At 47.8% G+C, this 22,406-nt stretch overlaps 1 protein-coding gene and 1 non-coding gene across 2 annotated transcripts; both read right to left on the bottom strand.

Moving 5' to 3' along the window:
• Positions 1-128: 128 nt before the first annotated feature.
• GDF6 (growth differentiation factor 6) lies at positions 129-18,851 on the bottom strand. Its single transcript, XM_075920343.1, has 2 exons — positions 18,275-18,851; positions 129-6,474 (listed from the first exon to the last, which is right to left on the bottom strand). The coding sequence occupies exons 1-2, from the start codon at positions 18,576-18,578 to the stop codon at positions 5,618-5,620; spliced, it is 1,161 nt and encodes a 386-aa protein (XP_075776458.1). The 5' UTR covers positions 18,579-18,851; the 3' UTR covers positions 129-5,617.
• Positions 18,852-21,971: 3,120 nt separating this feature from the next.
• Positions 21,972-22,161, bottom strand: LOC112547010 (small nucleolar RNA SNORD17). The gene has a single exon (XR_003090745.2). It is a non-coding gene; the product is annotated as a small nucleolar RNA SNORD17 (small nucleolar RNA).
• Positions 22,162-22,406: the final 245 nt, after the last annotated feature.

Genomic DNA, 22,406 nt, shown 5'->3' with positions numbered 1-22,406 from the left:
TCCGCAAAAAAGCCCCGATTGAGAAAATGACGATCGAGGCTTTTTTCCGGAAAAGCGCGTCTACATTGGCCACGGACGCTTTTCCAGAAAAGCATCCTGCCAATGTAGACACGCTTTTTCCGGAAATACTTATAACGGAAAACTGTTCCGTTTTAAGCATTTCCAGAAAAGGGTGCCAGTGTAGACGTAGCCACAGAGTTTAAGGTCTTTGGGACCTAATGATGCAATGAGGCACCTATGAGATTGTCAAAGACCTTGGCACTAAGCTACCATTGAAATCAGTCTCACTGAGTGTCTATCTGTACCTTTAGGTGCCTTAAGAACTTTAAATGTGATCCTGTGTGATTTGGCCAAGGTTACAGAAAGCTGGAAAGTTAAACCAGAGCTGAGTACAGAAACCAAATCTCCTGTGTTCCCAGCCAGGACCTAAACCACAATCATTCCTATCCCATCTTTCGTTTTAGTACTTTCTCTATAAGACCAAACATACTGAAATTCCTCATGACTAAAAATGGTGGATTCTAAATTAAATGCTTAGAGACTAGCTTTGCAGAGTGAAAATACTCCTCATGATCTTCTCAGAGGCCGAGGTCATGGAGTCTGTAGCTAGCCTAGTAAATGTGTGGAAACAACTTTTAGAAGATCTGACTAAGAAACTGAGCTGGATAAAAGCTCCTAAACTGTTCAGGTTCCAGGGGATGTGTTTTCCTTGTGCGAGTTAAAATACTTATGAGAACTATTTCCAACACTCACGCAAAATGTAGGATGACCAGATGTCCCCTATCACAACCATCCTGATTTTAGACTCTTTGTCTTATGCAGGACACTATACTCCCACCCCTGAAAAAACAGCGTCCACATTTTTCACTCTTATTGTCTGGTCACCTAACAATTTTGTATGCCAAAAGAATGACATGTTTTACATGAATCTATCACATGGATCAGGGAAAAGTGCAGACCAGCCTTTCCCTCTCTCATCCCACAGAAAGACCAAGGACAGAAGCAGGTGGTGGGAGGTGTGGTGCCAAATCTCCTCCCTTGTAGTAAAAGAATAGTAGGAATGTATTCAGATTTATAATTGCTTTTACATGGTAAAGAAATAGAGACTACAGATATGTAGAAGTACAATATTAATGAAAGACTCCTACAATAAATGAGTATATTTCAGCCAACATGCTTATCTTTTTATTCATATACTACACTACCAAGGCTGAGGTGCAGTAACATAAATTAGACTTTATTGAAATTTGCTTTTTGTTGCCTAAGTTCTGTACCATTAACTCCCAAGTATAAATTCAGGTCAATCAAACTGCTCAAAGTCTTGAGGCCTCAAATAGGGTTTTAAGATACAAAATGAGGGACATAAAATAAAATAAAATAAAATAAAATAAAATAAAATAAAATAAAATAAATAACATGGCATTGCACATTACCAGTATTAATTTGATAGTCTAAATAGCTTTTGGCCCACTTCTGATCTCAGTTACAGTAATGTAAAAACCCAGCTATTCCATTACTTTCAATAGGTCCATACCTAATTGCTATAAACATAAGGAAGAGAAAAATTGGGGCTGTTGTCTACAGGCTTGATATTTTGATTCAGCTTTTCTGATGTAAACCGCCTCCAATAATAAAAATGAATACCCAGCAGATCTGTGTGGGAGCGAGATAAAATAGGATCTAAAATGAGAACCATCCCTTGTAAGGCAAAAAAAGTGTTTTGTAAGGTTTAAGAGTGTGACCATCCATGTGTTTAAGTCTTTGTACACTTTTATTATACAAATATTTCATGTTTAAATGCTCTGTTCCATACCTAAGAATGAAAGGGATTTCATTTGTACACTGCTAGTATACAATTAGTGTTTGAAAAGTTGTCTCACATTTGCTGGTATCTGTTTCCACAGCCTAACAGACCCTGCTCCCTCTTCTGGACAGAAATGTAACAAGGAAATTGTTGCCTCCCTCTGACTAGGCTGTTGAACATGGGGAGCTGAATATGGGAAAGAAATGTTACAGTCCTTTGGCAACCTTCAGAGATGTACTTCCATTCAACTATTACATTAGGGTTCATTTGCTCTGTACTAAGAGCTTTCAGGATTTGTATGAAAGAGCCCAGAAAACATCCATCAACAATCTCTGCTCAGCTCACAGGTTAATACATTTTTTTAGAAAGAGGAGAATGGGAAAGAACAAAAATCCACCAATCTCTCAAGTATTTTTGCACCAAAGATAAGGGGCACTGCAGAATTTAAAAGGAAATAAGCAGAAATGCTATGGTTGGCAATAGAGGACTTGCCAAAAAAATGTGCCCAGAACATGTCATACAAACAATGTCAAAACAGATTCATAAAAAGAATTAAAAAGTTGTTTGCTTGGGTGAGAGTGTGGGGAGGGTTGGACAGGGTGATAAGGTCTTAAATAATTTCTCTATTACTTCTAACCAACCTCCACAATGTCACTTCTGAGATTTCAATAAATGTAGCATGACTGTTTACAATACAATTGCACCTAAATATACGAGATAAGGGGTAATACTATAAGCAAAATCCTTTTTATAATAAAGGGATTAAGATGATTAGGATTGAAAAGTACACTGTATATTTTAGTTGGAACAATAACTGTCTGTACATCTGCTATTGTGTTTTCTCATTAGACAATAACAATTGAAAGAGAAATCTCATAATTTAAAAACGTCTGGAATGTGCTCTTTTTGTTGAATTTCAGGTTTGCATACAATGATTTCCAGTTCATAGTATCTTATTCCTTGCTTGTGTTTGGGTACAGACACTGTTGCACACATTTAAGATACATGTTTTGCCTTCCCTCAAGCTTACAGTGGAAGCCTGATACATAGTAAAACACTCTAAAAAAAAACCTCTCAATTTAGCTCAGAGCAGCGATCAACATTCACAAGGGAAGGAACACTTCGTGCCCTATTCACAGAGTGAACTGTATTTTGAAAATAAAGTTTCAAATTAAAAATTGTATTTCTTAATCTAATATTAGCAGTAAGCATGAATCATGTTTAAATATTAAAAATTATTGTTATCTTGAGATTCAAGCATATTACAGCAGGACTCTTCTATTGAACTCCTATCCTACTGGTGTCAAAAACTATGGGCCCAATCCTGCAATCTTTTATTCAAGAAAGTTTCCTAATGAATGAAAGTTTGCCTGAGTAAAATCTGTTGAGTAGATCCTGGGAACAGGTAGAAATGCCTCCTTCAGTGAAAAGAACCTTGTCTGTAAACATATTTCAAAGTTTCTACACGGGGAGAAGTTCTTTAACTCTTGTGCACAATAGATTTAAGTTTCCTATTAAAGGAATCAGAGTAAATACACAGTGTGATACTGCTGTTTTCTGAACACCATGTGATAAGAGATCAGGATTCTTCTCTTATCAAAACAGTTACTCAGTGAATCTTCATTATCTAAGAGATAACCAGGAAGAAATTTAATAAATATTTTACCCATTGCATCAAAAATAAATATCATTTATAAAACATCCAGTACTTATGCTTCTCATCATAATACAGTGTATAGAAATATGTCCAATACAGATGATATTTACAAATGTTCGTCTGAATCTTTAATGCATTCTTCTTCCAGTTACATTAAAATTATATAAAATCCACAATGTCATTTCTGTCATACTTATACCATCAATGTATATTAAAGGTAAAACTAATTATCTTTATGAGAATACAGAGGGTTTCAAGTAGGAAGAATGGCTTTGAATATTATATTTGTCATCGTTTTAGAATTGCAGCCAATGTTTAATTGAGAGGAATTTGATATTACTTAACCAAATAATAGAACATATAAAAGCAAGTTGTCTTTTTGAAAAACAAGTTTAATGATACAGTAATAGCTGTAGTATCATCCAGTAAAAGTGTATGGTAAAAATGTTCTGAATATTAATTTACCTCAGATAAATTTAGAGTTGTAAATACTTGCATTATAGTGAGGTAGCCAGTAAAAAAATTCTTCATTATTAACACAGAATTTAAATCTTGTAATAATATTTTAAGGAAATGATATCTTTAAGGAAGAATGAAAAATCTGATTAATGCTTAATTCTGTACAACTCAAATATAAATTTTTAAAAATATTAGAAATAACATTTTGAGTGCATATAATGTTTTGTACATTTAAAAAAGAAATGCATGTTGTTCGCCTCCATTTTGCACTTCTCAGTCTGTTTAAATAAACAAATATTTACAGCTTTAATATGAACAACAGTGCATCCAAAGCAAATGTGCATTTTAAATTATTGCTTCTGGTCGAGTCCTTTTATTAATTATTATTATTAGCATTTTATATTATTAATTATTATTATTATTATTACTCTCATCTTTTTTCACCAGTTTGAAGCTTTGTGAAACCAGATAAGCTAACAGTACTACAATTCCATGAGGGGGAGTCTAAATTTATAAATGTACTAGTTAAAAATAAAATGATTTAGGCATGCTAAGAAGTGCATTTTCCTTAGGTAAAGCCATGTTTCAGACTAAAGGTGGGAAGGAAACAAAAATCTTTACAAATGCTATTTCCAGCACCATATTTCCATATAATACTGTTGTGGGTTGATACAGCTACCTGTGGAATGTGTTAATTGAATAGTTACATGCTTTTTCTTGAAATTAAAAGGCGCTTCCATTCCAAATCACTCCTGTTTGTGTTTTTTCTAACACTTTGCTCTTTTCACAGTTTTTCATTACTAAGTCTTAAAATATAACCCAACTGGTAATTAGAATCTGGATTTTTTTTTTTTGGAGGGGAGGGGGCCCTAGGCTATTTCTGGCTGGTAATTTTGCAGGAATGTGAAAGAGAGAGGGCAGAAACGAAATCACCCTTTTTAGGGAAACTTCAGAAGCAGGAGTCATTCTGCTCTCTGGCTCTGATTGGTTTTGTACTTGGTAAATTTCCTTCGCCCTTAAAGGAGGTATAGAGCATCGGATAATTGTAAGGGAAAAGTCCTTGGAATCAAAACTTTATTGGGGACTGTTTTGTTTTGTTTTTGCCTCTTCTGCTTGCTAGCTCCACGACTCTCCGCATGCCAGCCCAGGAGAAAAATCTTGCCTCTTGCTTTCCCTTAATCTTAAATGAGCTCAGTGTGAACAGGTGCCTATCGCAGCATCTTGTATACATACTGGGGAGAGCAATCGACAGAAAAGACGTGCAGCAAAATGCCCCTGCTCTCTCCAGACTTGAGGCCCACAACGTGAGGCGCAGGTTCCCGTCCAGTTGGAAGGAAGCTTTTGCAAAAGAGTGTCCCCTTCTTCCCCTCCCACTTTCGTGCCTCCACTTCCCCCCAGCACTCTGAAGGAAGGGCGGGCTTGAGTCTCCTGGCGCGCAAAGCAGGATCTGGACGGTGGGCTCCCCAGTGGCAGGTTTTTTCCTGCAGACTGAGCAGCCGCCCCCGGCGCTGGCTGGGCGAAGGCAGCTAACACCCTTTCAGCCCTCTCAAGGATGCAGATCAGGTCGGCCAATGCCTCCCCCGGGAGCGGCCCCCCTTTCCCTCCCGTCCCACGGGGGGGGATCTCCGACTCCACCAGCCCCCTCCTGCCCTTTGAGTTCACGGCTCGCTCCCGGCGGGGGAGCGGCGAGGCGCCTGCTACCTGCAGCCGCAGGACTCCACCACCATGTCTTCGTACTGCTTGTACACCACGTTGTTGCCCGCGTCGATGTAGAGGATGCTGATGGGGGTGAGCTTGGTGGGCACGCAGCAGCTGGGCGGGGTGGCGCCGGGGTCCATGGAGTTCATGAGGGTCTGGATGATGGCGTGGTTGGTGGGCTCCAGGTGGGAGCGCAGCGGGAAGTCGCACATCCCCTCGCAGTGGTGGGCCTCGTACTCCAGCGGCGCGATGATCCAGTCGTCCCAGCCCAGCTCCTTGAAGTTCACGTGCAGCGGCTTCTTGCTGCAGCGCAGCCGCGACTTCTTGCCGTGCCGCTTGCCGTGGCGGCTGCTGAAGGCGGTGCGCCTCCGCCGCCGCGCCTGGAGCTGCTGCGGCTGGCGGTGCTGCGCCCAGCCCGGCTCCTGCCGCAGCTCGGCGAACAGGCTCTTCCGCCGGGACCTGGTGAACAGCACCAGCAGCGCCTTCTCCTGCGGCGCGCGGCCCCCGCGCCCGAAGCCCAGGCTGCGCAGGTCCAACAGGCGGCCCGCCGGGGCCCGCAGCTCCAGGCACAGCTGCTCCCCGGGCCACTGCTGCTGCAGCCCAGGCCACACGTCGAACACTTCCCAGCCGGGCCGCGGCGCCCCGCGCAGGTCCAGGCTCCGGGAGGCCAGCAGCCGGGCGGACAGGCAGGGGAAGAGCTGCACGGAGGCCAGGCCCGGCGGGGGCGGGGAGAAGGGCTCGCCCGGGGCTTTGCGGAAGAGCCGCAGCTCCGCTCCCACCAGCTCTTCTTTGTCCGAGAGCGTCGAGACATCAAACAAATACCTCTGCCTGCGCACGGGCGTGGGCGCGCCAGCGTCTGCAAGAGAAAGCGCAGTGACAGTCAGCTCCGCTCCGGACACTTTCCCGCCGCCCCGGCACATGGGGGGGGGGGGGGGGGCTGGGTTACCCAGGTAGATCTGACCCCTCCGGCGGCCCGGCCCCGAAACCTCCCCCTCCCTCGGCTAACACTTTCCCCTCTTGCCGCGGAGCAGCTAGAAGGGGGAAACTCTCTCTGCCCCTTGCCGCGGGCTTCTCGCACCCAGCTGGGATGGGGCAGGCTCGTTTCGACGCTAGGATCCCACTGGCCTAAGAGCTTCTATGGGGGCCTTTTCTAGTGGCAGGGTCAGCTCGCTCCGCTTGCAAGCTGGCTCCCGAGGCAGGCTTCTGACAGGCAGCTCCACTCGGGACTGTCCCTCGCCCCTGCGGCTCGGCTGCCCCTTGCGCTGCGGTCCGCGGGCAGGGAGGGGGGGTATTTTACTCCGCTCCGAAAGAGAACCCCTGGACTTCTTTTCTGACACATGTGTACGAAGCACAGCACGACACGCAAACCAGATTCCCCCGAGCTGCTTTCCAATAAAAGGTTTACAGCCCAGCAAATACAAAAATGCCCAAAGCCCCTGGGTCTCCCCAGAAGCTAGTAAAGTTTGTGTAGATTTCAATAGTAAAAGTGTCACTGGAGCCAGCGCTCAGCAGCCCCTCCCTCGCAGCGTTTCCAAGCTCAGCTTGCACCAAAGGTGGAAATGGAGCCTAAAGAAATATACAACCCCGGTCAAATTTGTTGATTGCAGAGATCAGAGCTATTTCCAATCCGTGGCTTTCACAACCTAAGGTCCAGCTGAAAAGTCTGCAGGGGCGGGGGTCCGAGTGGGGGAGGGAGAACAGCCGGATGATTTAGGGAAGCCAAAATCTCCAGACTTGCCAAATCGATATAAAAAGCAAGACGAATTAGCATGCAGGTACACCAAAGTCACTCTGCGCTGGCTGCCTTTTCTCCCCCAAACGCAGCCAATCGGTGCTGTGTGACACCGACTGGCATTGCGTAACCGGAAACCATAATCCCGGGCAATATTCCTCGAGAGATCCCGGCTCTTTCGTAACGTCCCCCTCTACCCAACCCTGCGCACCGCCTTTTCCCAACAGAGCCATGGGACGCGCTTAGGGACCCAGGTCGACGCCCACCTGGGTGGCTCCGGTGAATTACACTGTAACCGGGTTTCCAACCCTCTAGGGGAGTTTTCCACCTTTGGCCAGGGCACGGTTATATTTCCAGGGAGGGCAGGCCACAATCTGTTTTCTTTCCTCGGGAATATGTGTGAGTCATTGATGAACACAGTTCGGTCCTGGAAATCAGCCCTACATTTCCGTGGGTGACAAAGAGAAAAGATCACTAAATCATCAGTGAAGGAGTTAATTCGTTGAAAAAAATTACGTGGTATACTTTACCAAAGTACTTGACAAAATGACTGTATAAAGATGGATTAATCCTGAGTAAAGCACTTGGATTCTGTCCTGCTGCCACTGAAAGCGGAGACAAATCCTCCTTTGATTTCAATGGAAATAAACGCGGCGCCTTTTTAAATGGAAATACACTGCTGATAGATCGCAAGCGGGTGGTCCCAGTTCATCAAGAAGAGCACCAGGGAATTTGGAATGAGGCCTGTGATTTCTCCCAAGTACCCACCTTGCACTCCTGTAACATAGTTCAACCGAGGAAAGGATATCTTGTTCCCTAATGACTCATTCACTGGAACTATTGTTGTTCCTTCTGAGGAGCAGCAGCAATTTAGGGTTAACTAGTTTGTATCCCAGCCTGAGATACAACCCTGATTCAGTGGGAATTGCACAGTTATTAACTGTCACAGAGCCTACACCAACAAGGTGACAACAACAGCTGTTAAAACAATCTGTGGAAGATAAAAATGAAATATGGCAAGTGCTGCCTAGATTCCTTGTGGCAGCTTTAAAGCGCTGTTGGCATCCCTCCACTGAGGGAAGTGAGCCGGGTTTGGCCTATCGCAGCACTGTGTACACGTGTTTTATCAGCCTTACAGCTGGAGCAAGGTAAAATACGTTCTTTGTGCCCAGCTTTTGCAAGACCCTTCTTCAGAAACAAGTTGGGACCGGAGCCGTAGTTCTTTATGTTTTCCTTTGTCTCTCTATTGTTTTCCACACTGGGCCTGAACCATCCCCCCGTTTCCCATACACCCAAATCTCTGTCGACTTCAGTAGGAAAGAGGGGTGCCTGGGTGCACAAAGACAACAGGATGGGGTGAATAATTCAACAAAGTGAAGCGCTGAGGCAAGACTCACCTAGCCAGGACAGTGTGTCAGTTTCACAACTGTAGCCTCCCCTGTGTGTGCCGGGCACGGGTGTGAGTGTGGTGTGAGTTTCAGGAGAAGACGCACATTCCAGCAGCGAGAATGTGGATGTTTCAGACAAGGTCCTGCCTGCTTCCTCGCATTTCACTTTCACTGTCCCGAGCACTACAGTCGCGCTGTAGCCAGAGCCAGTGCTACAACCAGTGCAGTTTGAACACACAGCTGAGCCTTCGATCTGCTTAGTAAGGGGCTGTCTAGAACTTAAGGCGAGAAGAGCTAGCTCAGGACAGGCGGCCGCGTTATTCCGTCCTGTTTCTGCTAGGCAATGGTTTTGTAAACCTGCATTCAGACGGGGGTGGGATGGGGTGTCTTGAACTTTTGAATAGCTCTCTCCTCCCAGAGGGATAGGTTGGCCGCTGGCCCTGCGCTCTGTAAGCTAAGCAGCATCCCAGGCAGGGCTAGGAAAGAAGGCGCTCCCTGTATTATCCTGTGATCGCAGTGCTACCCAGGTCTGCTGCTGGGTTCCGAGGGGCTTGCAGGCCTTCTTCGCCGTACCCGTCTGCCAGCCCAAGGCACATGCCCAAACCGTCCCAGCCCTTACTGAAGAGGCGACCAGGCCCAGCCCCAGGCCTTCGACGAGAGGAGGAAGCTGGGTTTATCTAGCCCTGTTGGAGGGGTTTTAGCTTTGATCTCAAAGGAGATACGCATCCACTTTTTCTCGGGGGGGGGGGCAGGAAGGGGAGTTTAGCTGAAGCCCACGTGTGTCAGGAGCCCAGCCCGGTGGGACCAGGTGACGGGATCTGTTTGGTACCAGATTTCTCCACCCTGGAGCCCCCATTGCCCTGCGATCCCAGGTTTGCCGGTGCTCAGAGTCCCATCAGATCCCCTAGATCTTAAGCCTAACTCCCCGGTTCCTGCTCACGGCTTGTCAGTGCCGGCTCGTGGCATGCCGAGAATCTGGCCCTGAGATCGAGATATTCCCCCTCCGCCCCTTTTCCCGGTACCTGTGACCAGGAGGAGACGAACAGAGGGGGCCCACCCCGCTGGGAGAAACAGGCACCTGCTCCATAGAGCCAAGCCCTTTCTGGGGGCAGGGTTCAGCTTTGAGCAGGGGGCTGCAGGCACGTTTTCCAACGGAGCTCCCCAAAGCCAGTTGCGTCAATCTCCTGACAGAAGTTTGAAGGGGGGGGGGGGCGTTTCCTCACCTGAGGGCACGTGAAAGCAAAGTGTTTCGGATTTGGATCAGGAGGTCTGGACACTTCGTGGCTCCGGCATGTCTCCTGGAGATGTATGCCGTCCAGGGGCAAACGTCAAGTGTATGTTCAAATGGCAGTTATATACACTAGGCAGCGCTGGGGAGGAAAATGCGAAATCCCATGGGAGTTTCCAGGGTTGCAAACCGCAACTGGAAGGTTGTAAATTGTCCGAACAATTGGTGTTGATTCCGTGGTTATTTTCAGCGCTTTCCTGCGGTTAATGAGATAATTCAACTCTTCCAGCTACGGGCTGAACGATCTCGGAGGTGAGGGTTTCAAACAAGAACAGATCTTTTGCTCCTCGAAATAAATTGGAGTCTGAACAGGCTTCGCGCCACATTGGACAGGCCCCCCCCCTGGAGAGGAAGTGTACAGGTGGGGTAAGAAGATTTCAAAGGAGGGCCACACCGTGCTGCTACTTGTGTTCCAGAAATTGTTCAGTCAAAACCTTTCCTCAATTGGTACCATTGCCAGTTCTAGTGACTCCACCAAAGGATGCTGGTTATTTCAAGTAAGCAGTTTCAATTCCGATCAGATAAACGCAGTTTGTTCACTCTGGTAACCTAATAATTACAGATGAAGACATAATCCTAACCCATATTGGCATGCTCGCTCGCAGAGCATACAGTCAAGAGGGCGGGAGACGCAGAGGAGCCAGGGAAGAGTGGGTGGGGGAACCTATAAAATGTCTAGAAATCTGAGAAAGATGGATCCTTTTTTAGACGCTTCAGTCAATTTGTTTTCCGTTCTACCTTGCAAGGAACACAGCAACCGTGAAAACACTCCTTTGCTCTGGGCTCGCCCGTTGTGGCAGGCTCCTCCAATGTTTATGGGCTTTGCTTATTCCTTGAAATCAAGGAAGTGGGTTGGGTGAAATCTGTGTCGTCAAACACTGTCAATATTTGCGACCCCTCTCCCCTCCGATTATTTTAATATGTCCAGAACTCCACAAATGTTTTTCCAAGCGCACAAGTGGCTGTTGGAAACATTACATTACAGAAAATACTAAACGGAAAAGTCAGCTTCCAGGTACCTTGCTCTTCGGGATTTACATTTCCATACACATAATTCATGGCTTTATCTTTATTTCGAATTCCCGTTGTTAGTTTAAGTAAAGCTAAAATGTTTGGGGGCTGCGGGAGGCATCTATCTGGAATTTAAGCATGTGGCACTAGTGGGGAAAAGAAAGAGCCGAAGGTAGACCCTCTCTTTCAAATGTGTCCGGGGAAATGAATGTGCTCAGCGGGTTTTGCCTCGCACAATTTTGCGCAGGACACCTTCACGTCACTGCCTTAATAGAAGAGTCTGTGGGAGAAACGCAAACTGGAAGCGCTCCCTCGTGGGAGCCCTCGTGTTATGTACATTTCCTTCTCTTTGTGGTTACGGTGGTTTTACCATCTCTAGGGTTAAATTAATTATTTGGCTGGGATGTTTCCTTTTAACTCCCGGGGTTAAACGACTCCTGCTTCCCCGCTTCACTTTGTAGCAGGCAGACCTGAACTCCGAGGAGAGGCTGGGATTAATGAAGGCTACACAAAGTTTCCCTTTTCATGGCAGATCAGGTACTGGGCTCCCAGCCAATTCATTAGGGCTTAAATCTTAACTTTACATCACTGCAAATTATACCAAAACCGCATTCGCGAAGAATTCTCTTTCAAGCCAGATTTAAACTCAACGCAAAAGCACATTTGCCGTGTAAAGACCATTTAAAGAGTCTCGTTCAACAATCATCTGAAAGTTAACACATAGCCTCAGTAATGGTGACAGGCTGGGTACACGTTGTGTGCACAGTAATAACCCTGACAGGTATTTCTTTCGTAGCGTGAGGTAGGCTGGACTATAAAGAGGCTGGCTTTCTAGCCGCGGCACTTCTCCACTTTAAATTCCGCATCTCTGAGCGTCTTGCACTGGCTTTTTACTAGCCTGTGTGCTTAGATGTAAATGTTTCATTCGCTCATTCTCAAAAAACTGGGCAAGACCACACCTTCCTAAAATTAGTTCCTAATCCTACCAAAAACTGAACAAACGCGGGGGCAGTATTTAGCGCATATTTTACAGTCAAAATGTCCATAGCTGGCGTGCATTTATTTTCTTGGCCATTTTCTTTACTGAGTCTGTGCCTGAAAATATTGGATACTAAATCTTACATTTTAGCCACCTCCCTCTGCAACGGCACTGGGTTTATAGCCAGCAAACTCTGTTCTGGGTTTATAGCCAGCATCCTCTTCCTTGCTGCTCGCTCTCTCCTTTCTTTAATCCCATGAACAAACGTCAACAACGTGACAAAACAGACCTAAGCACAAATTTAAAGTCACAGACGTGTCAAAACTGGACTGGATCATACAGTCCTTATGCAAGAAAAATACAAAGGATTTTCAATACCCTTCTATCCAGACTTTTATCAAAGTTGAAATCGCCCTCAGTGCTTCATAGAGTAGGAGACATGGAATAGTGAAATGGCTTCGCTATTTTATAGCAAGTTAACTATAAAGCTTGTTAGTTTTAATTATTTTCGTCTCCTAAACGTTCATTTCTATAATAATATGTAATTAATTAATAAAATAAGGAATAGTAATAATAATCCCCAGATTCTAAAGTATTCCAGTTCCAAAATGATTTGCTTTATCGATCTTGGATTATTTCTGAAGCTAGATTTAGGACGAGTTTCGGGAGAGAAATGTAGGTGGGGGTAAAGACCAGCATTCATTTCAGCACCGGGAGCTAAAATATCTGCCCATTCTTTAGCATACCAGTTAGCATACCATGTCCCCTATGGCTTGGAGACCATCTTTTAGTCATGTGAACAGAGAACAATCGGATTTCCCTCTTGTGGAAGCCGACTAAAGCTCCTAAACCTATTGCAAAACGCCACAGCAGGGCATGCGAAGAGACAAGCATTTCATCTCTCTCTCTCTCTGTCGCTGTCTCTCGGATTAAGAGAGTAATGAAAGCGGCGCGGCAGCTCGCCTCATTACCGTCTCCTGCCAACCCCCTCCGCTGCGGGTTCTTTGGCTCTTATTTCGCCAGTGACAAACAAATCCGTTGCATTTCGAGTCTAGTTTGAGCGCAGCATTGGGAAACTTTATCCACCTCGGAATTCCAATGGGTCCTTGGACGTGTAAACTGTCTAAGCGGCAGGCAGGCGTGCGGATGGGCAGAATTCGTTCTGATTTCCTTGATCGGTTCATATTTCACGGCAGAGTCCTGTGGCATATAGCTGTGCCCCTCGTTTTGCACCACAAGATGAGAGCTTTCGAAAGAGTAATGACACATTTGAAAAGAGCTCGATCCTACAGTTCTGACCCCCCGCCAAATCCGTCCCGTAGGAAACAAGGGAACTTTTCTGGAGGAAAGATTGGGAGATCGGGTTCAAAACAAGCGTTCGGAATTGCTTTAGTTATGTGGACTCCTTCGCTTTCAGGGTGCACGGGCTGATTTACTGCACTCTGCATGGGACTTTAAAGGGACTCTGCGTAGCACTTAAGATGGACCCGTGCCTTTTTATGAGGTAGCGACTAAGATCTACGCAATGAGGTGGTAAACGGTTTTGTTTGTTGTTCCCTAGGAAATGAGAGACTAATGGAGGATTTATAGATCCGAACGCAGGTTGATTGTTTTGCTTTTCCTACATAAATGCTCCTACCCAGTATCCAGAGTGATCTTTGCAGACAGAGCTGGGTCTTTGCCGCAAGAGATCGGTGTTTTATTTTAAAAAAACAAACACAAAAACCAGGGAGCGTCGTGTGGCAATCTGCTTTACGACTGTTTTATACATTTTTCTGTATCCTCCCACTTGCTTCCTCCCAGCTACCGTCCCAACAGCTCCCAGCTCCGCTCCCAGGGCCGACAGAGGAGAAACACACCAGCCAAAGAAAATGTGCCACAAGGAATTGTGACTGCCCCCAGCCCAAGCCCAGGAACAGAAAAACCCAGCCCTTCGCCCCCTTTCTCTCGCTCGTGCTCAGTGGCAGGATCTCTGTCGCGACCTTCTTGCTCCTGGTGCTTAACAAAGAGACAAGATGTCCCCCAGCCCAGTTCGGCAGGGCACTGCAAACTCGCCGCCGCCGCCGCCGCCAGCCCCTCTGCTCTTTCCAAGGCTCCTGCCTCTTACCAGGGATATAAAGCGCAGATTGGAACCTTCTGCAGGCTCCCTCACTTGGGCCGTCTGGTCTGCATTAGGGTTTTTACAAGGGGCTCAAACAAATCGAATACAAGGTCACCAAATAATTAACAGTTGTGAATTCCCTCCTTCCCCATTAAAATACTTCCCTGCTTATATTTCATTTGCCTTTTGCCAACGACAACACTGCCTGGGCAAAGGCTCTGCACTGATCACGCCGCACCGCGGCTCTAGGTCCACCCAGAAACCCGCTGTTTTGCATAAACATGCTGCACAAAATGAACTTCAAGTGGGCTTTGCATTCCTGGTCTCCTGCCACAGGAACAGCCGGGACATGTTCAGATTTTGTACGAGGACGTCCTCTTCCCCCTCCCCCATCAAATGGAAACAACAACAACAAAAATAACAATCAGATTCCTGTAAACGTCTTCATGAACTGTCCTGCAAGTATCATGAGCTTCCCTGGGGAAGACCCACTTCACCAGACCTAGCCTCTAAGGGGCCACAGGGCTACTCTTTGTTTTGAAAGTTACAGACTAACAGGGCTACCCCTCTGAGACTTTTTAGCCTGCAAGTGTAAGACGCGCTGAGGAAATGAGACGATCTATATCACGTTCAAATTCATCAGTCATTTGCAGATCTTACTGTGTTTTGCTGCATAGACCCCCCCCACCCCCACCACCACCCTTCCGTTTAATTAGGATTGCCTCTTATTTGGAACCGACCTGGTAACTTTGCATCCAAAAGGGAAATCTGACATTAACCTAAGAGCCAACCCGCCTTATTCTTTGGAAAGCAGCTCGCCCTGACACTGCCTTTGTGTCTGACCTATTCTGCATTTCTTCTTCTTTGCCAATTTCCTTGCTGATTTCTCTCTTTCGCAGCTCCCTCCTCTCCTGCCTCCTGTGTCCTTGCGGTTCTTAATTGTCCTGCTTTACTGTGGAGCTCCAATGCTGGGGGTCCTGAGGCCAGCGAGCACCATCTGCGTTTTAATGAGTTACTTCATGTGCCAACAGTAATTTTCCTACATTCAGCGAGGTCCTGTCTGATCTGGAGACCGTAACAAGCGGGGTGGGGTGGCAAAATGGGGGAGGAGGGGTTCACAACCTATTCCCTCCCTTCCAGAATTATTTTAACGCTTTAAAATAATGCAGTATAGTGCAGCTTCCTTCCCCTGTCAGACTATCCCGAAAGTGATCTCATTACTGTAGGGGAAAGAAAACAACAACAACACGAAGGGGAAGAAAATATTTGGAGTTAACCGCGCTCGCCTTCTTAACTTGTTACTGAGACAATACCTTCGCTCGATTTTGGGTGTATACTGGACGGATCTTTGGCTGCAATCCCATGCGTTAATCCAAGAAAACCCTTTTAAAAAAAGTAATTGCAGATCATCCAATAAGAAGATCTCTCTTACTCCGGTTCACTCCTCTAGAAATTCTGCCCACCCGGGGAACAGGTTTGGGAACTGAATGTCTTTATGTGGCCAAAGGATTCTTTGCTCTCTTTATACTCCGCCCCAATGGTTATCTACGAACCCTGCAATTAACAGGGTCATGTGGGCAGACAAGGTATGACTACCACTGTCTCCTCCAGAATGCCCAGTTAGGTAAATAGCAGCCTATCTAATTGGGTCAATTGGGGGGCTATATTGTCTGCAAATGAATTGACAGAAACGTTTCTGAGCAGGAACTGTTCAGCAGCAATACAACTCCAGCTCGGCAATTAACTGGGCGAGGAGCCCACAGGGAGGTGGGCAGTAAAAAAGCTACCACTTCAGAGGAACGGAAGTTCTCTTGAAGTTTTTGGTGATGTGCCATTGGCTGAGCCACTTCATTATGGAAGACTAGACAATATTTGATATGTTATGACATGAACACTCAATTAGATCACTGAGTTGAAATACTCCAATCAGCGGCTTGATGCTAAGCAACCCATAGAAGGTCCAGCACAAGGTCAAAGCCTGTGACACATCAAATCAAAATCAATGGGGGAAAGCCTCTTTTTCTTCATCAAACCGGGACTTCTGTTCGCAAATCACTTCCCCCAGAGCAGACCCCGCCATGCAGCGAGACGAGCTAAATTTGTTAAATTAACTGTCTTTCCTCTAGTGATCAAGAATCAGATGATCTTGAAGGTGGTTTTATGCGGCTTGCACTACTAGCGCTACTTTTCCTCTGCACGCAAGTCTGCGGGGAGCCGAGCAGGGGAATTGTTTGTTAGGGCAGAGAGGGAAATCTCATTTCAGAAAATAACTTTAAACAAATACACTCAACCGGAAAACGAAGCTTTTCCTTTTCTTTTCATGTATTCCTAGACACTACCCCTGACCTGAGGGTATTTTCCCCTCACACAGAAGGAGCCGTTACAACACAAGCAAGCAACAAAAAGCACTTCGCCTTTACGGGCATATTTTACTTCGCGTCTAAAAACTGTTCACGGCTCGTCCCCAGCATCGCCGTCCTATAAGCGACTCCTGAGCGAGCAGATGACTGCGAACGAGCGACGCTTTTAAAATTAACCCCATCGGGGCCACATCAAACGGAGTAGACACGGGGGGATGCGGAGTTCGAAAACACATTTGCTTTTAGCCCTCCCGAGCTTTTCTTCCTTGGCCACCTGAAAAGAACGAGACTGGAACGCGCCCGCCTATTACCTCGGGACCTGCCGGAGTCCTGGCCCGGGAGCAGCGTGCGAAGGCAGGCAGGCGCTGGCACTCGGGACGAGGCTGTCGCTCCACAGAACAGACAAGAGGGTAGGGGGCAAACAAGTCTCGGCTGCTCTTTATTTTGGATTGAAGCTGGGCACTAACTACCAGCTCGTGTGTCTGCAAAAGAGCCACGCGGCGCTTCAAAGCTGACTTTTATCCAAAGACTAGTCAAAGATAGGCAGTTAATTAATGAGCTGTCCGGGGCGCTCAGGAGCGAACGGACCCGGCTGAAATAGCAGCTTGCTCTACCCAGAGGTGCAGTTCAGGTTGTAGGGAGCGCGGGGGAGGGGGGAAGAGAATTTACAGCCCTCTTTAAGAACCAGGTAAGTCCTCTGACACTAATGGCTCACAAGCCAAGGTAACAGCCCAGTCCCAAAGGAACCTCAACTTCCCCGGGACCACTGCAAGGGCTGTCAAACTCTGGGAGAGGCAGTTCAACTACCTTTCAATGTGAGACGGTCTTAAGACTGGTCTTCCCTCCTGGTCTCATGGGGTACTCAAGAACAAGGCGGTCTCCGCCCGCTCGTATGGATCGCTAAGATTAACCTGTTGCAGTGGATGAGGGAGAAGAGCTGATGCTCATGCACAACACAACGCAAAAGAGCGAGGGAGTGCAGATCCTGCAGCCACCGGAATCCATGAGGTCGCCGAGAGTTAACCCAGGGGCTTTAATGGAAGCGGGATCGGGCCCAAAGAGAAGGAGCAAATCAAAGCAACTTTCAACCCTCCCCGCTATGAGTTTTGCGCCTATCAGCGAAAGCTCTGCTACAAGACTTCCCTGGATGTAAAGTGCAGCTTCCACGAACTAGCCGGCACTTCTTTAGAAGAGCCCAATTAAACGCAGCTTCCTACTCTGAGTGATTGCAAACGGAGCTGGTCTCGTTCCAGGCAATCTTGATAAAAGCAACCCTGATAAATTAGAGCCGCTGTAGGCAGTAAATGTTTGCCCGCAGTCGGTTTGAACTTTCTATTTGCCTTCCAGCTGAAGCGATAAGAGCGATCCTTTCTTTTGCAAGAAGGACATAAAAAGAGGAGCCGTTTTTTAAAGGCTACGTTTACGCTCAAGAGCGGGTGCATCTTTAAAAAAAATAATATCCCTTGCAAATTCAGGAGCGATCGTGCACGGCTCGCTCATGTAAACCCACGGTCACTGCAATCCGGATGGAGCGGCTACCCTTTTTGCTTTTTAAAAAAATCCACTAGTTAGTAATAAGATCCGACTTCCCGATCTTTCGCTTTTTACAGAAAAATCCAAATCAAAGATTCTCCTCCGGAGACCGGCTGTGGAGCAAATGCAGCCGGGCAAGAAAAGCTCTGCCACGCGTGGCTACATTGGGAACGAGCTGGGCTTACTCGGGCTTTGGGCTCGAGGAGCGGGCTCCCATGCACACCCCCGCACACCCGGGCCGAGGGATGAGCTCTTTGAACTTACCTCGTCCCCTGTCTACAAAACTAGTGATGGTATTGGCGGATTTCGAGGACTGAAACAAGCTGGCATTGATCCCCAGTCTCTCCGCTAGGGAGTAGGTCCTGTACAGAGACAGCATGTACTCGTGGGGCTCCGCTCGCTGCTGCGCCGGGGCGGGGATGCCTCGGGGGGACCTGGCCACCTTCGCCTCTCGGCGGCTGCTCATGGCCTGGCTGGAGGAGCCGATGGACGCCAGCTGGAACCCGGGTAAATCCCACAGGAAGCTGATGAGGAACACGGCGGAGAGCAGGGCCCGCGCTGCGTTCATAGCGAGCGGCTCCCCGGAGCAGGGCGCAGCGAAAGCCCCGGCCGGCGGCGGACAGAGCGAGGGCGGAGCGCAGCAGCAGCGGCGGCGCCCGCAGCCCGAGCTTCCGCGGCCTTGGGTGCTGAGTGCGAGCGGCCAGTGCGGAGCGGGGACTGTACCAGCCCCGGGCTCGGGCCCGCCTCCCTCCCTCCCAGAGCCACGCCCCTTGCAGCGGCGACGGGGGAGCGCGGCGTGGGTGACCCCCTCCGGGGGCGGGGCCGCTGCCACCCGGGGCGTGGCTATGCGGGCGAGGAAGCCGCAGGCCCCGCCCCCAGCAGCCGGGCACGAGAGCAAAGGGGCAGCGCTGGGACTGGTGGACCCAGAGCTAGACTAGGGAGACGCAGAGCCCGCGGCGACCCCTCAGAGCGGGGAGGGCTGGGAACAGCCGCAGCGCAGGTAGCCTTTGCCTGGTAAGTGAATAAGGGCGGTGTCCCTGCTGGCCGGATTGAGGGGCACCCATCGTCTGGGTCCTGAGCATGAGAGCAGGGCGGAGGGAGAGGTAAGCGGCGGCACCTTCTGCTGAAGGGAGAGTCAAATAGGAAACACCTCGGCACTGCCAGGCTGTGTCCCCTCGGGCATCCAAATGAGACACTGCTTCGTGCAGACCTGTTAGGATAATATGCACATTGCTGGGTCACCTAAGCCTGAGCCTGCCTTGGGGTGGGGCGTGATTACACCACTGAGCCCTGCTGCACTTAGCTTTTCTGGGGGAGGCTGGGACAGACCCGTGGCCTCAGACCTCTCTTCCTTCTGGCCTGCTTGGTGGCTCCACAAGATAGAGGGGCTGGAGAGATAAATGGGGTTATTCTCCCAAGTGCTGTGTACTTGTGCCCAAGTGAGATGTGGCTCAGAGTGTGCTGTACACATCTGTATAGGGAGGTTGTACTTTTCCTCTGTTACAGCCTTTGATCAGCAGTGAAGTAAGTAGCATTTTTTTGGCATTTTTGTAACAGTTCTCAGCTCTCCAGCCCTTGTTCAGGGGCAGAGGGGAGTTGCAGACTTAAGTAATCAGCTGTGATTCGAACTAGCGCGCCGGCGAGATCATGTTAATGAAGCGCGGGATATTTAAATTCCCGCTTCATTAACTACTTCGATTGTCTCCATTTGCATCCCTAGTTCGAACTAGGGATGCAGTGTAGACATACCCTAGGAGAGTAAGTGTCCCAGCAGTACAGGAGAGACTTTTCTCCACGTGGCCCATTGTATAGTTGCTCATTATGCCCAGTATGGGGCCTTTCACCTTCCTACAAGCATTTGGCAACAGCCTCTTGCAAGCAGGATACTGAGCTTGCCGGGGTTTTCTTGTTGAAAAGTTCTGAAGCCAGGAATCTCAAGTACTTCATGTATATTAATTAATTCTCATACATTCTTATGAGGTGACTGTTTTTAGGCTGATACTTGGAACTTTGGGCTGGGCTTTGGTGGACCAGTAATGTTCTATTTACATATTCATAATTTGTATAATGATTAAGAAAATATGCAAATAAAATGTTGCCAGTCTGCCAAAAGTTTGTGAATGGGTTTGCTGGTCTCCAGTATCAAAAAGGTTGGAAACCACTGCTGTGTATGATGGAAACTACTTCAAATCAGGGTGTGCAGTAGTATCCCCAGAACTCCGAGTTCAGCATCTATGGCCTAGTACAGGGTTTCATTGTAGTCTCAAAGAGTATGTCTTCTCTGCAGTATAGAGGCATAGTTGTTAGCCTGAATAGACGTATAGACATTAGCTTTGAGTGAGTTAGTGTGCAAAACCTAGCAGTGCAGCCATGGCCAAGTGGCTTGGACTTACCATCTAAATATGATCCTCTATTAGTATGAATTCACAAAATATTAATTTCTCTTCATCACAGAGAGTACTAGTAGGATTTATTCAAATCTGGAAAGCATTGGGTGGGGATTTTACTGGCAAAGTATTCAGGGCAAAGTTTTCTAAAGCTTTTAAGTTACTAAGCACCTCAAGTTCCATTGCCAGTTAGCAACCTATCGTCCATTCAGGGCTGGCCCACAACATTTTGGCACCTGAGGCGGGGAGCTCAAATGACGCCCCCATGACCCTTCACCTGCCTGTTATGTCTCTTGTGTTCTCTTTTCTCCAGCACAGCATTCCACCATCTCTGTGGATCTAGAGCAGAGAGAATACATATGCACCAGCAGCAGACACAATTTTCTACACTCTGGGTCCTACTCTGGTGCTCCCCCCCCCCCCCCCACACACACAGTCTGGTACCTGAGGCGGCCGCCTCAGTTCACCTCATGGTAAGGCCAGCCCTGGATCTGTTGCTTTTCAGGAAATCCTATGGTCCATTGATATCCAGATCCTCAAAGGTATTTAGGTGCCTAACTCCCATGGGACTAAGTGCCTAAAGTTCATTTTTGAATATGGGACTTAAATTCCTAAGGCATGTAGCAGTTCTTAGGCCATAGAACTGTGATGAATGTTCATGTTTCAGAGGTTTATTTTCACTCATAAGATTCTCTCAGTTACCGAAATCCAGCTTTTCTTCCAAGGAGATGGACTAACGTCTCCCTTGCTATCTGGCAAATTGTTCCTGAAGGCATTTGGCCAAAGCCATCCCTAGGTTACAGCAAATCGAGGCAACTGCCCTGGGCTCTGCCCTTTGGGAGCCCTACAGTTCGGTGCTAGAGCAGTGACTGAAAGCCATCTCCACCAGAATCTCCCCTCTTCATTCCCCAAATGCCTTCTGCCTGTTGGTGGCCCTGTTGATCAGCTCCTCCCCTTTGCTCCCACCACCTGGCAAGGATCAGATGCTTTGTGGCATCAAGATGTGCTGAGGGGGAGGGGAAAGGAGCGGGAGTGAAGTATGCTCATGGGAGAAAGGGGAAGAGCCAGGCAGGACAGGAAGAAGTGGGGTTGGTGTGGAAAGAGGCGGGCCTGTGCAGGACATTGGGGGAGAGGGTGGAGTCAGGGAGTGGCCTGGGCAGTCCTGTGGGGGAGCATTCCAGTAGAAGAAACCTGGCTGCTATGTCCTGGGCCGCACACTGCCCTAGAGACAGCCCTGCATTTGGCTGTTGCCTAGGGGAGCTTAGGATGGGTTGTGCTTCCTGCTGCAATATCCTAAGTGATGGTGTGTCAAGCTCCCCTGTCCATAATGTGGCTTGATTGAGGTGCTGAACAGTTTGTATAGTGGGAAGTACTAGGACCTGTTGCAGACTGCAAATCTGTTTATATGTATTAATGTGTGTCTGTCTTTCTGTCTGTGGGTACATCTAAACTACATGGCTCCGTCGACGGAGCCATGTAGATTTGTTTGTTTGGCGAAGTCAAATGAAGCCGCGATTTAAATGATCGCGGCTTCATTTAAATTTACATGGCTGCCGCGCTGAGCCGACAAACAGCTAATCAGCTGTTTGTCCGCTCAGCGCGCTAGTCTGGACGCTCCCCTGCCGACATCAAATCCCTTTGTCGGCAGCCCCGGTAAACCTCATCCCACGAGGAATAACGGGGCTGCCGACAAAGGCTTTGATGTCGGCAGGGGAGCGTCCAGACTAGCGCGCTGAGCGGACAAACAGCTGATCAGCTGTTTGTCGGCTCAGCGTGGCAGCCATGTAAATTTAAATGAAGCCGCGATCATTTAAATCGCGGCTTCATTTGACTTTGCCTATGTGTCTAATCTACATGCCTCTGACGACAGAGGCATGTAGTCTAGACACAGCCCCAGAGTCCATTTGGTCAAAAACTAAATAGTAAGAGCTAAGGTCACCAAGTTCAGTATGTAGTTTCCTCTTCTCCTTATGTAAAGCAAGGTCAGGATTTGGGTTGTGCCAGGACAA

Source organism: Pelodiscus sinensis, chromosome 2 (assembly GCF_049634645.1).
Source record: "Pelodiscus sinensis isolate JC-2024 chromosome 2, ASM4963464v1, whole genome shotgun sequence".
Lineage (NCBI taxonomy): Eukaryota > Metazoa > Chordata > Testudines > Trionychidae > Pelodiscus > Pelodiscus sinensis.
The sequence above is the reverse complement of the archived record's forward strand: the minus strand, read 5'-3'. Positions and strand labels throughout refer to the sequence as shown.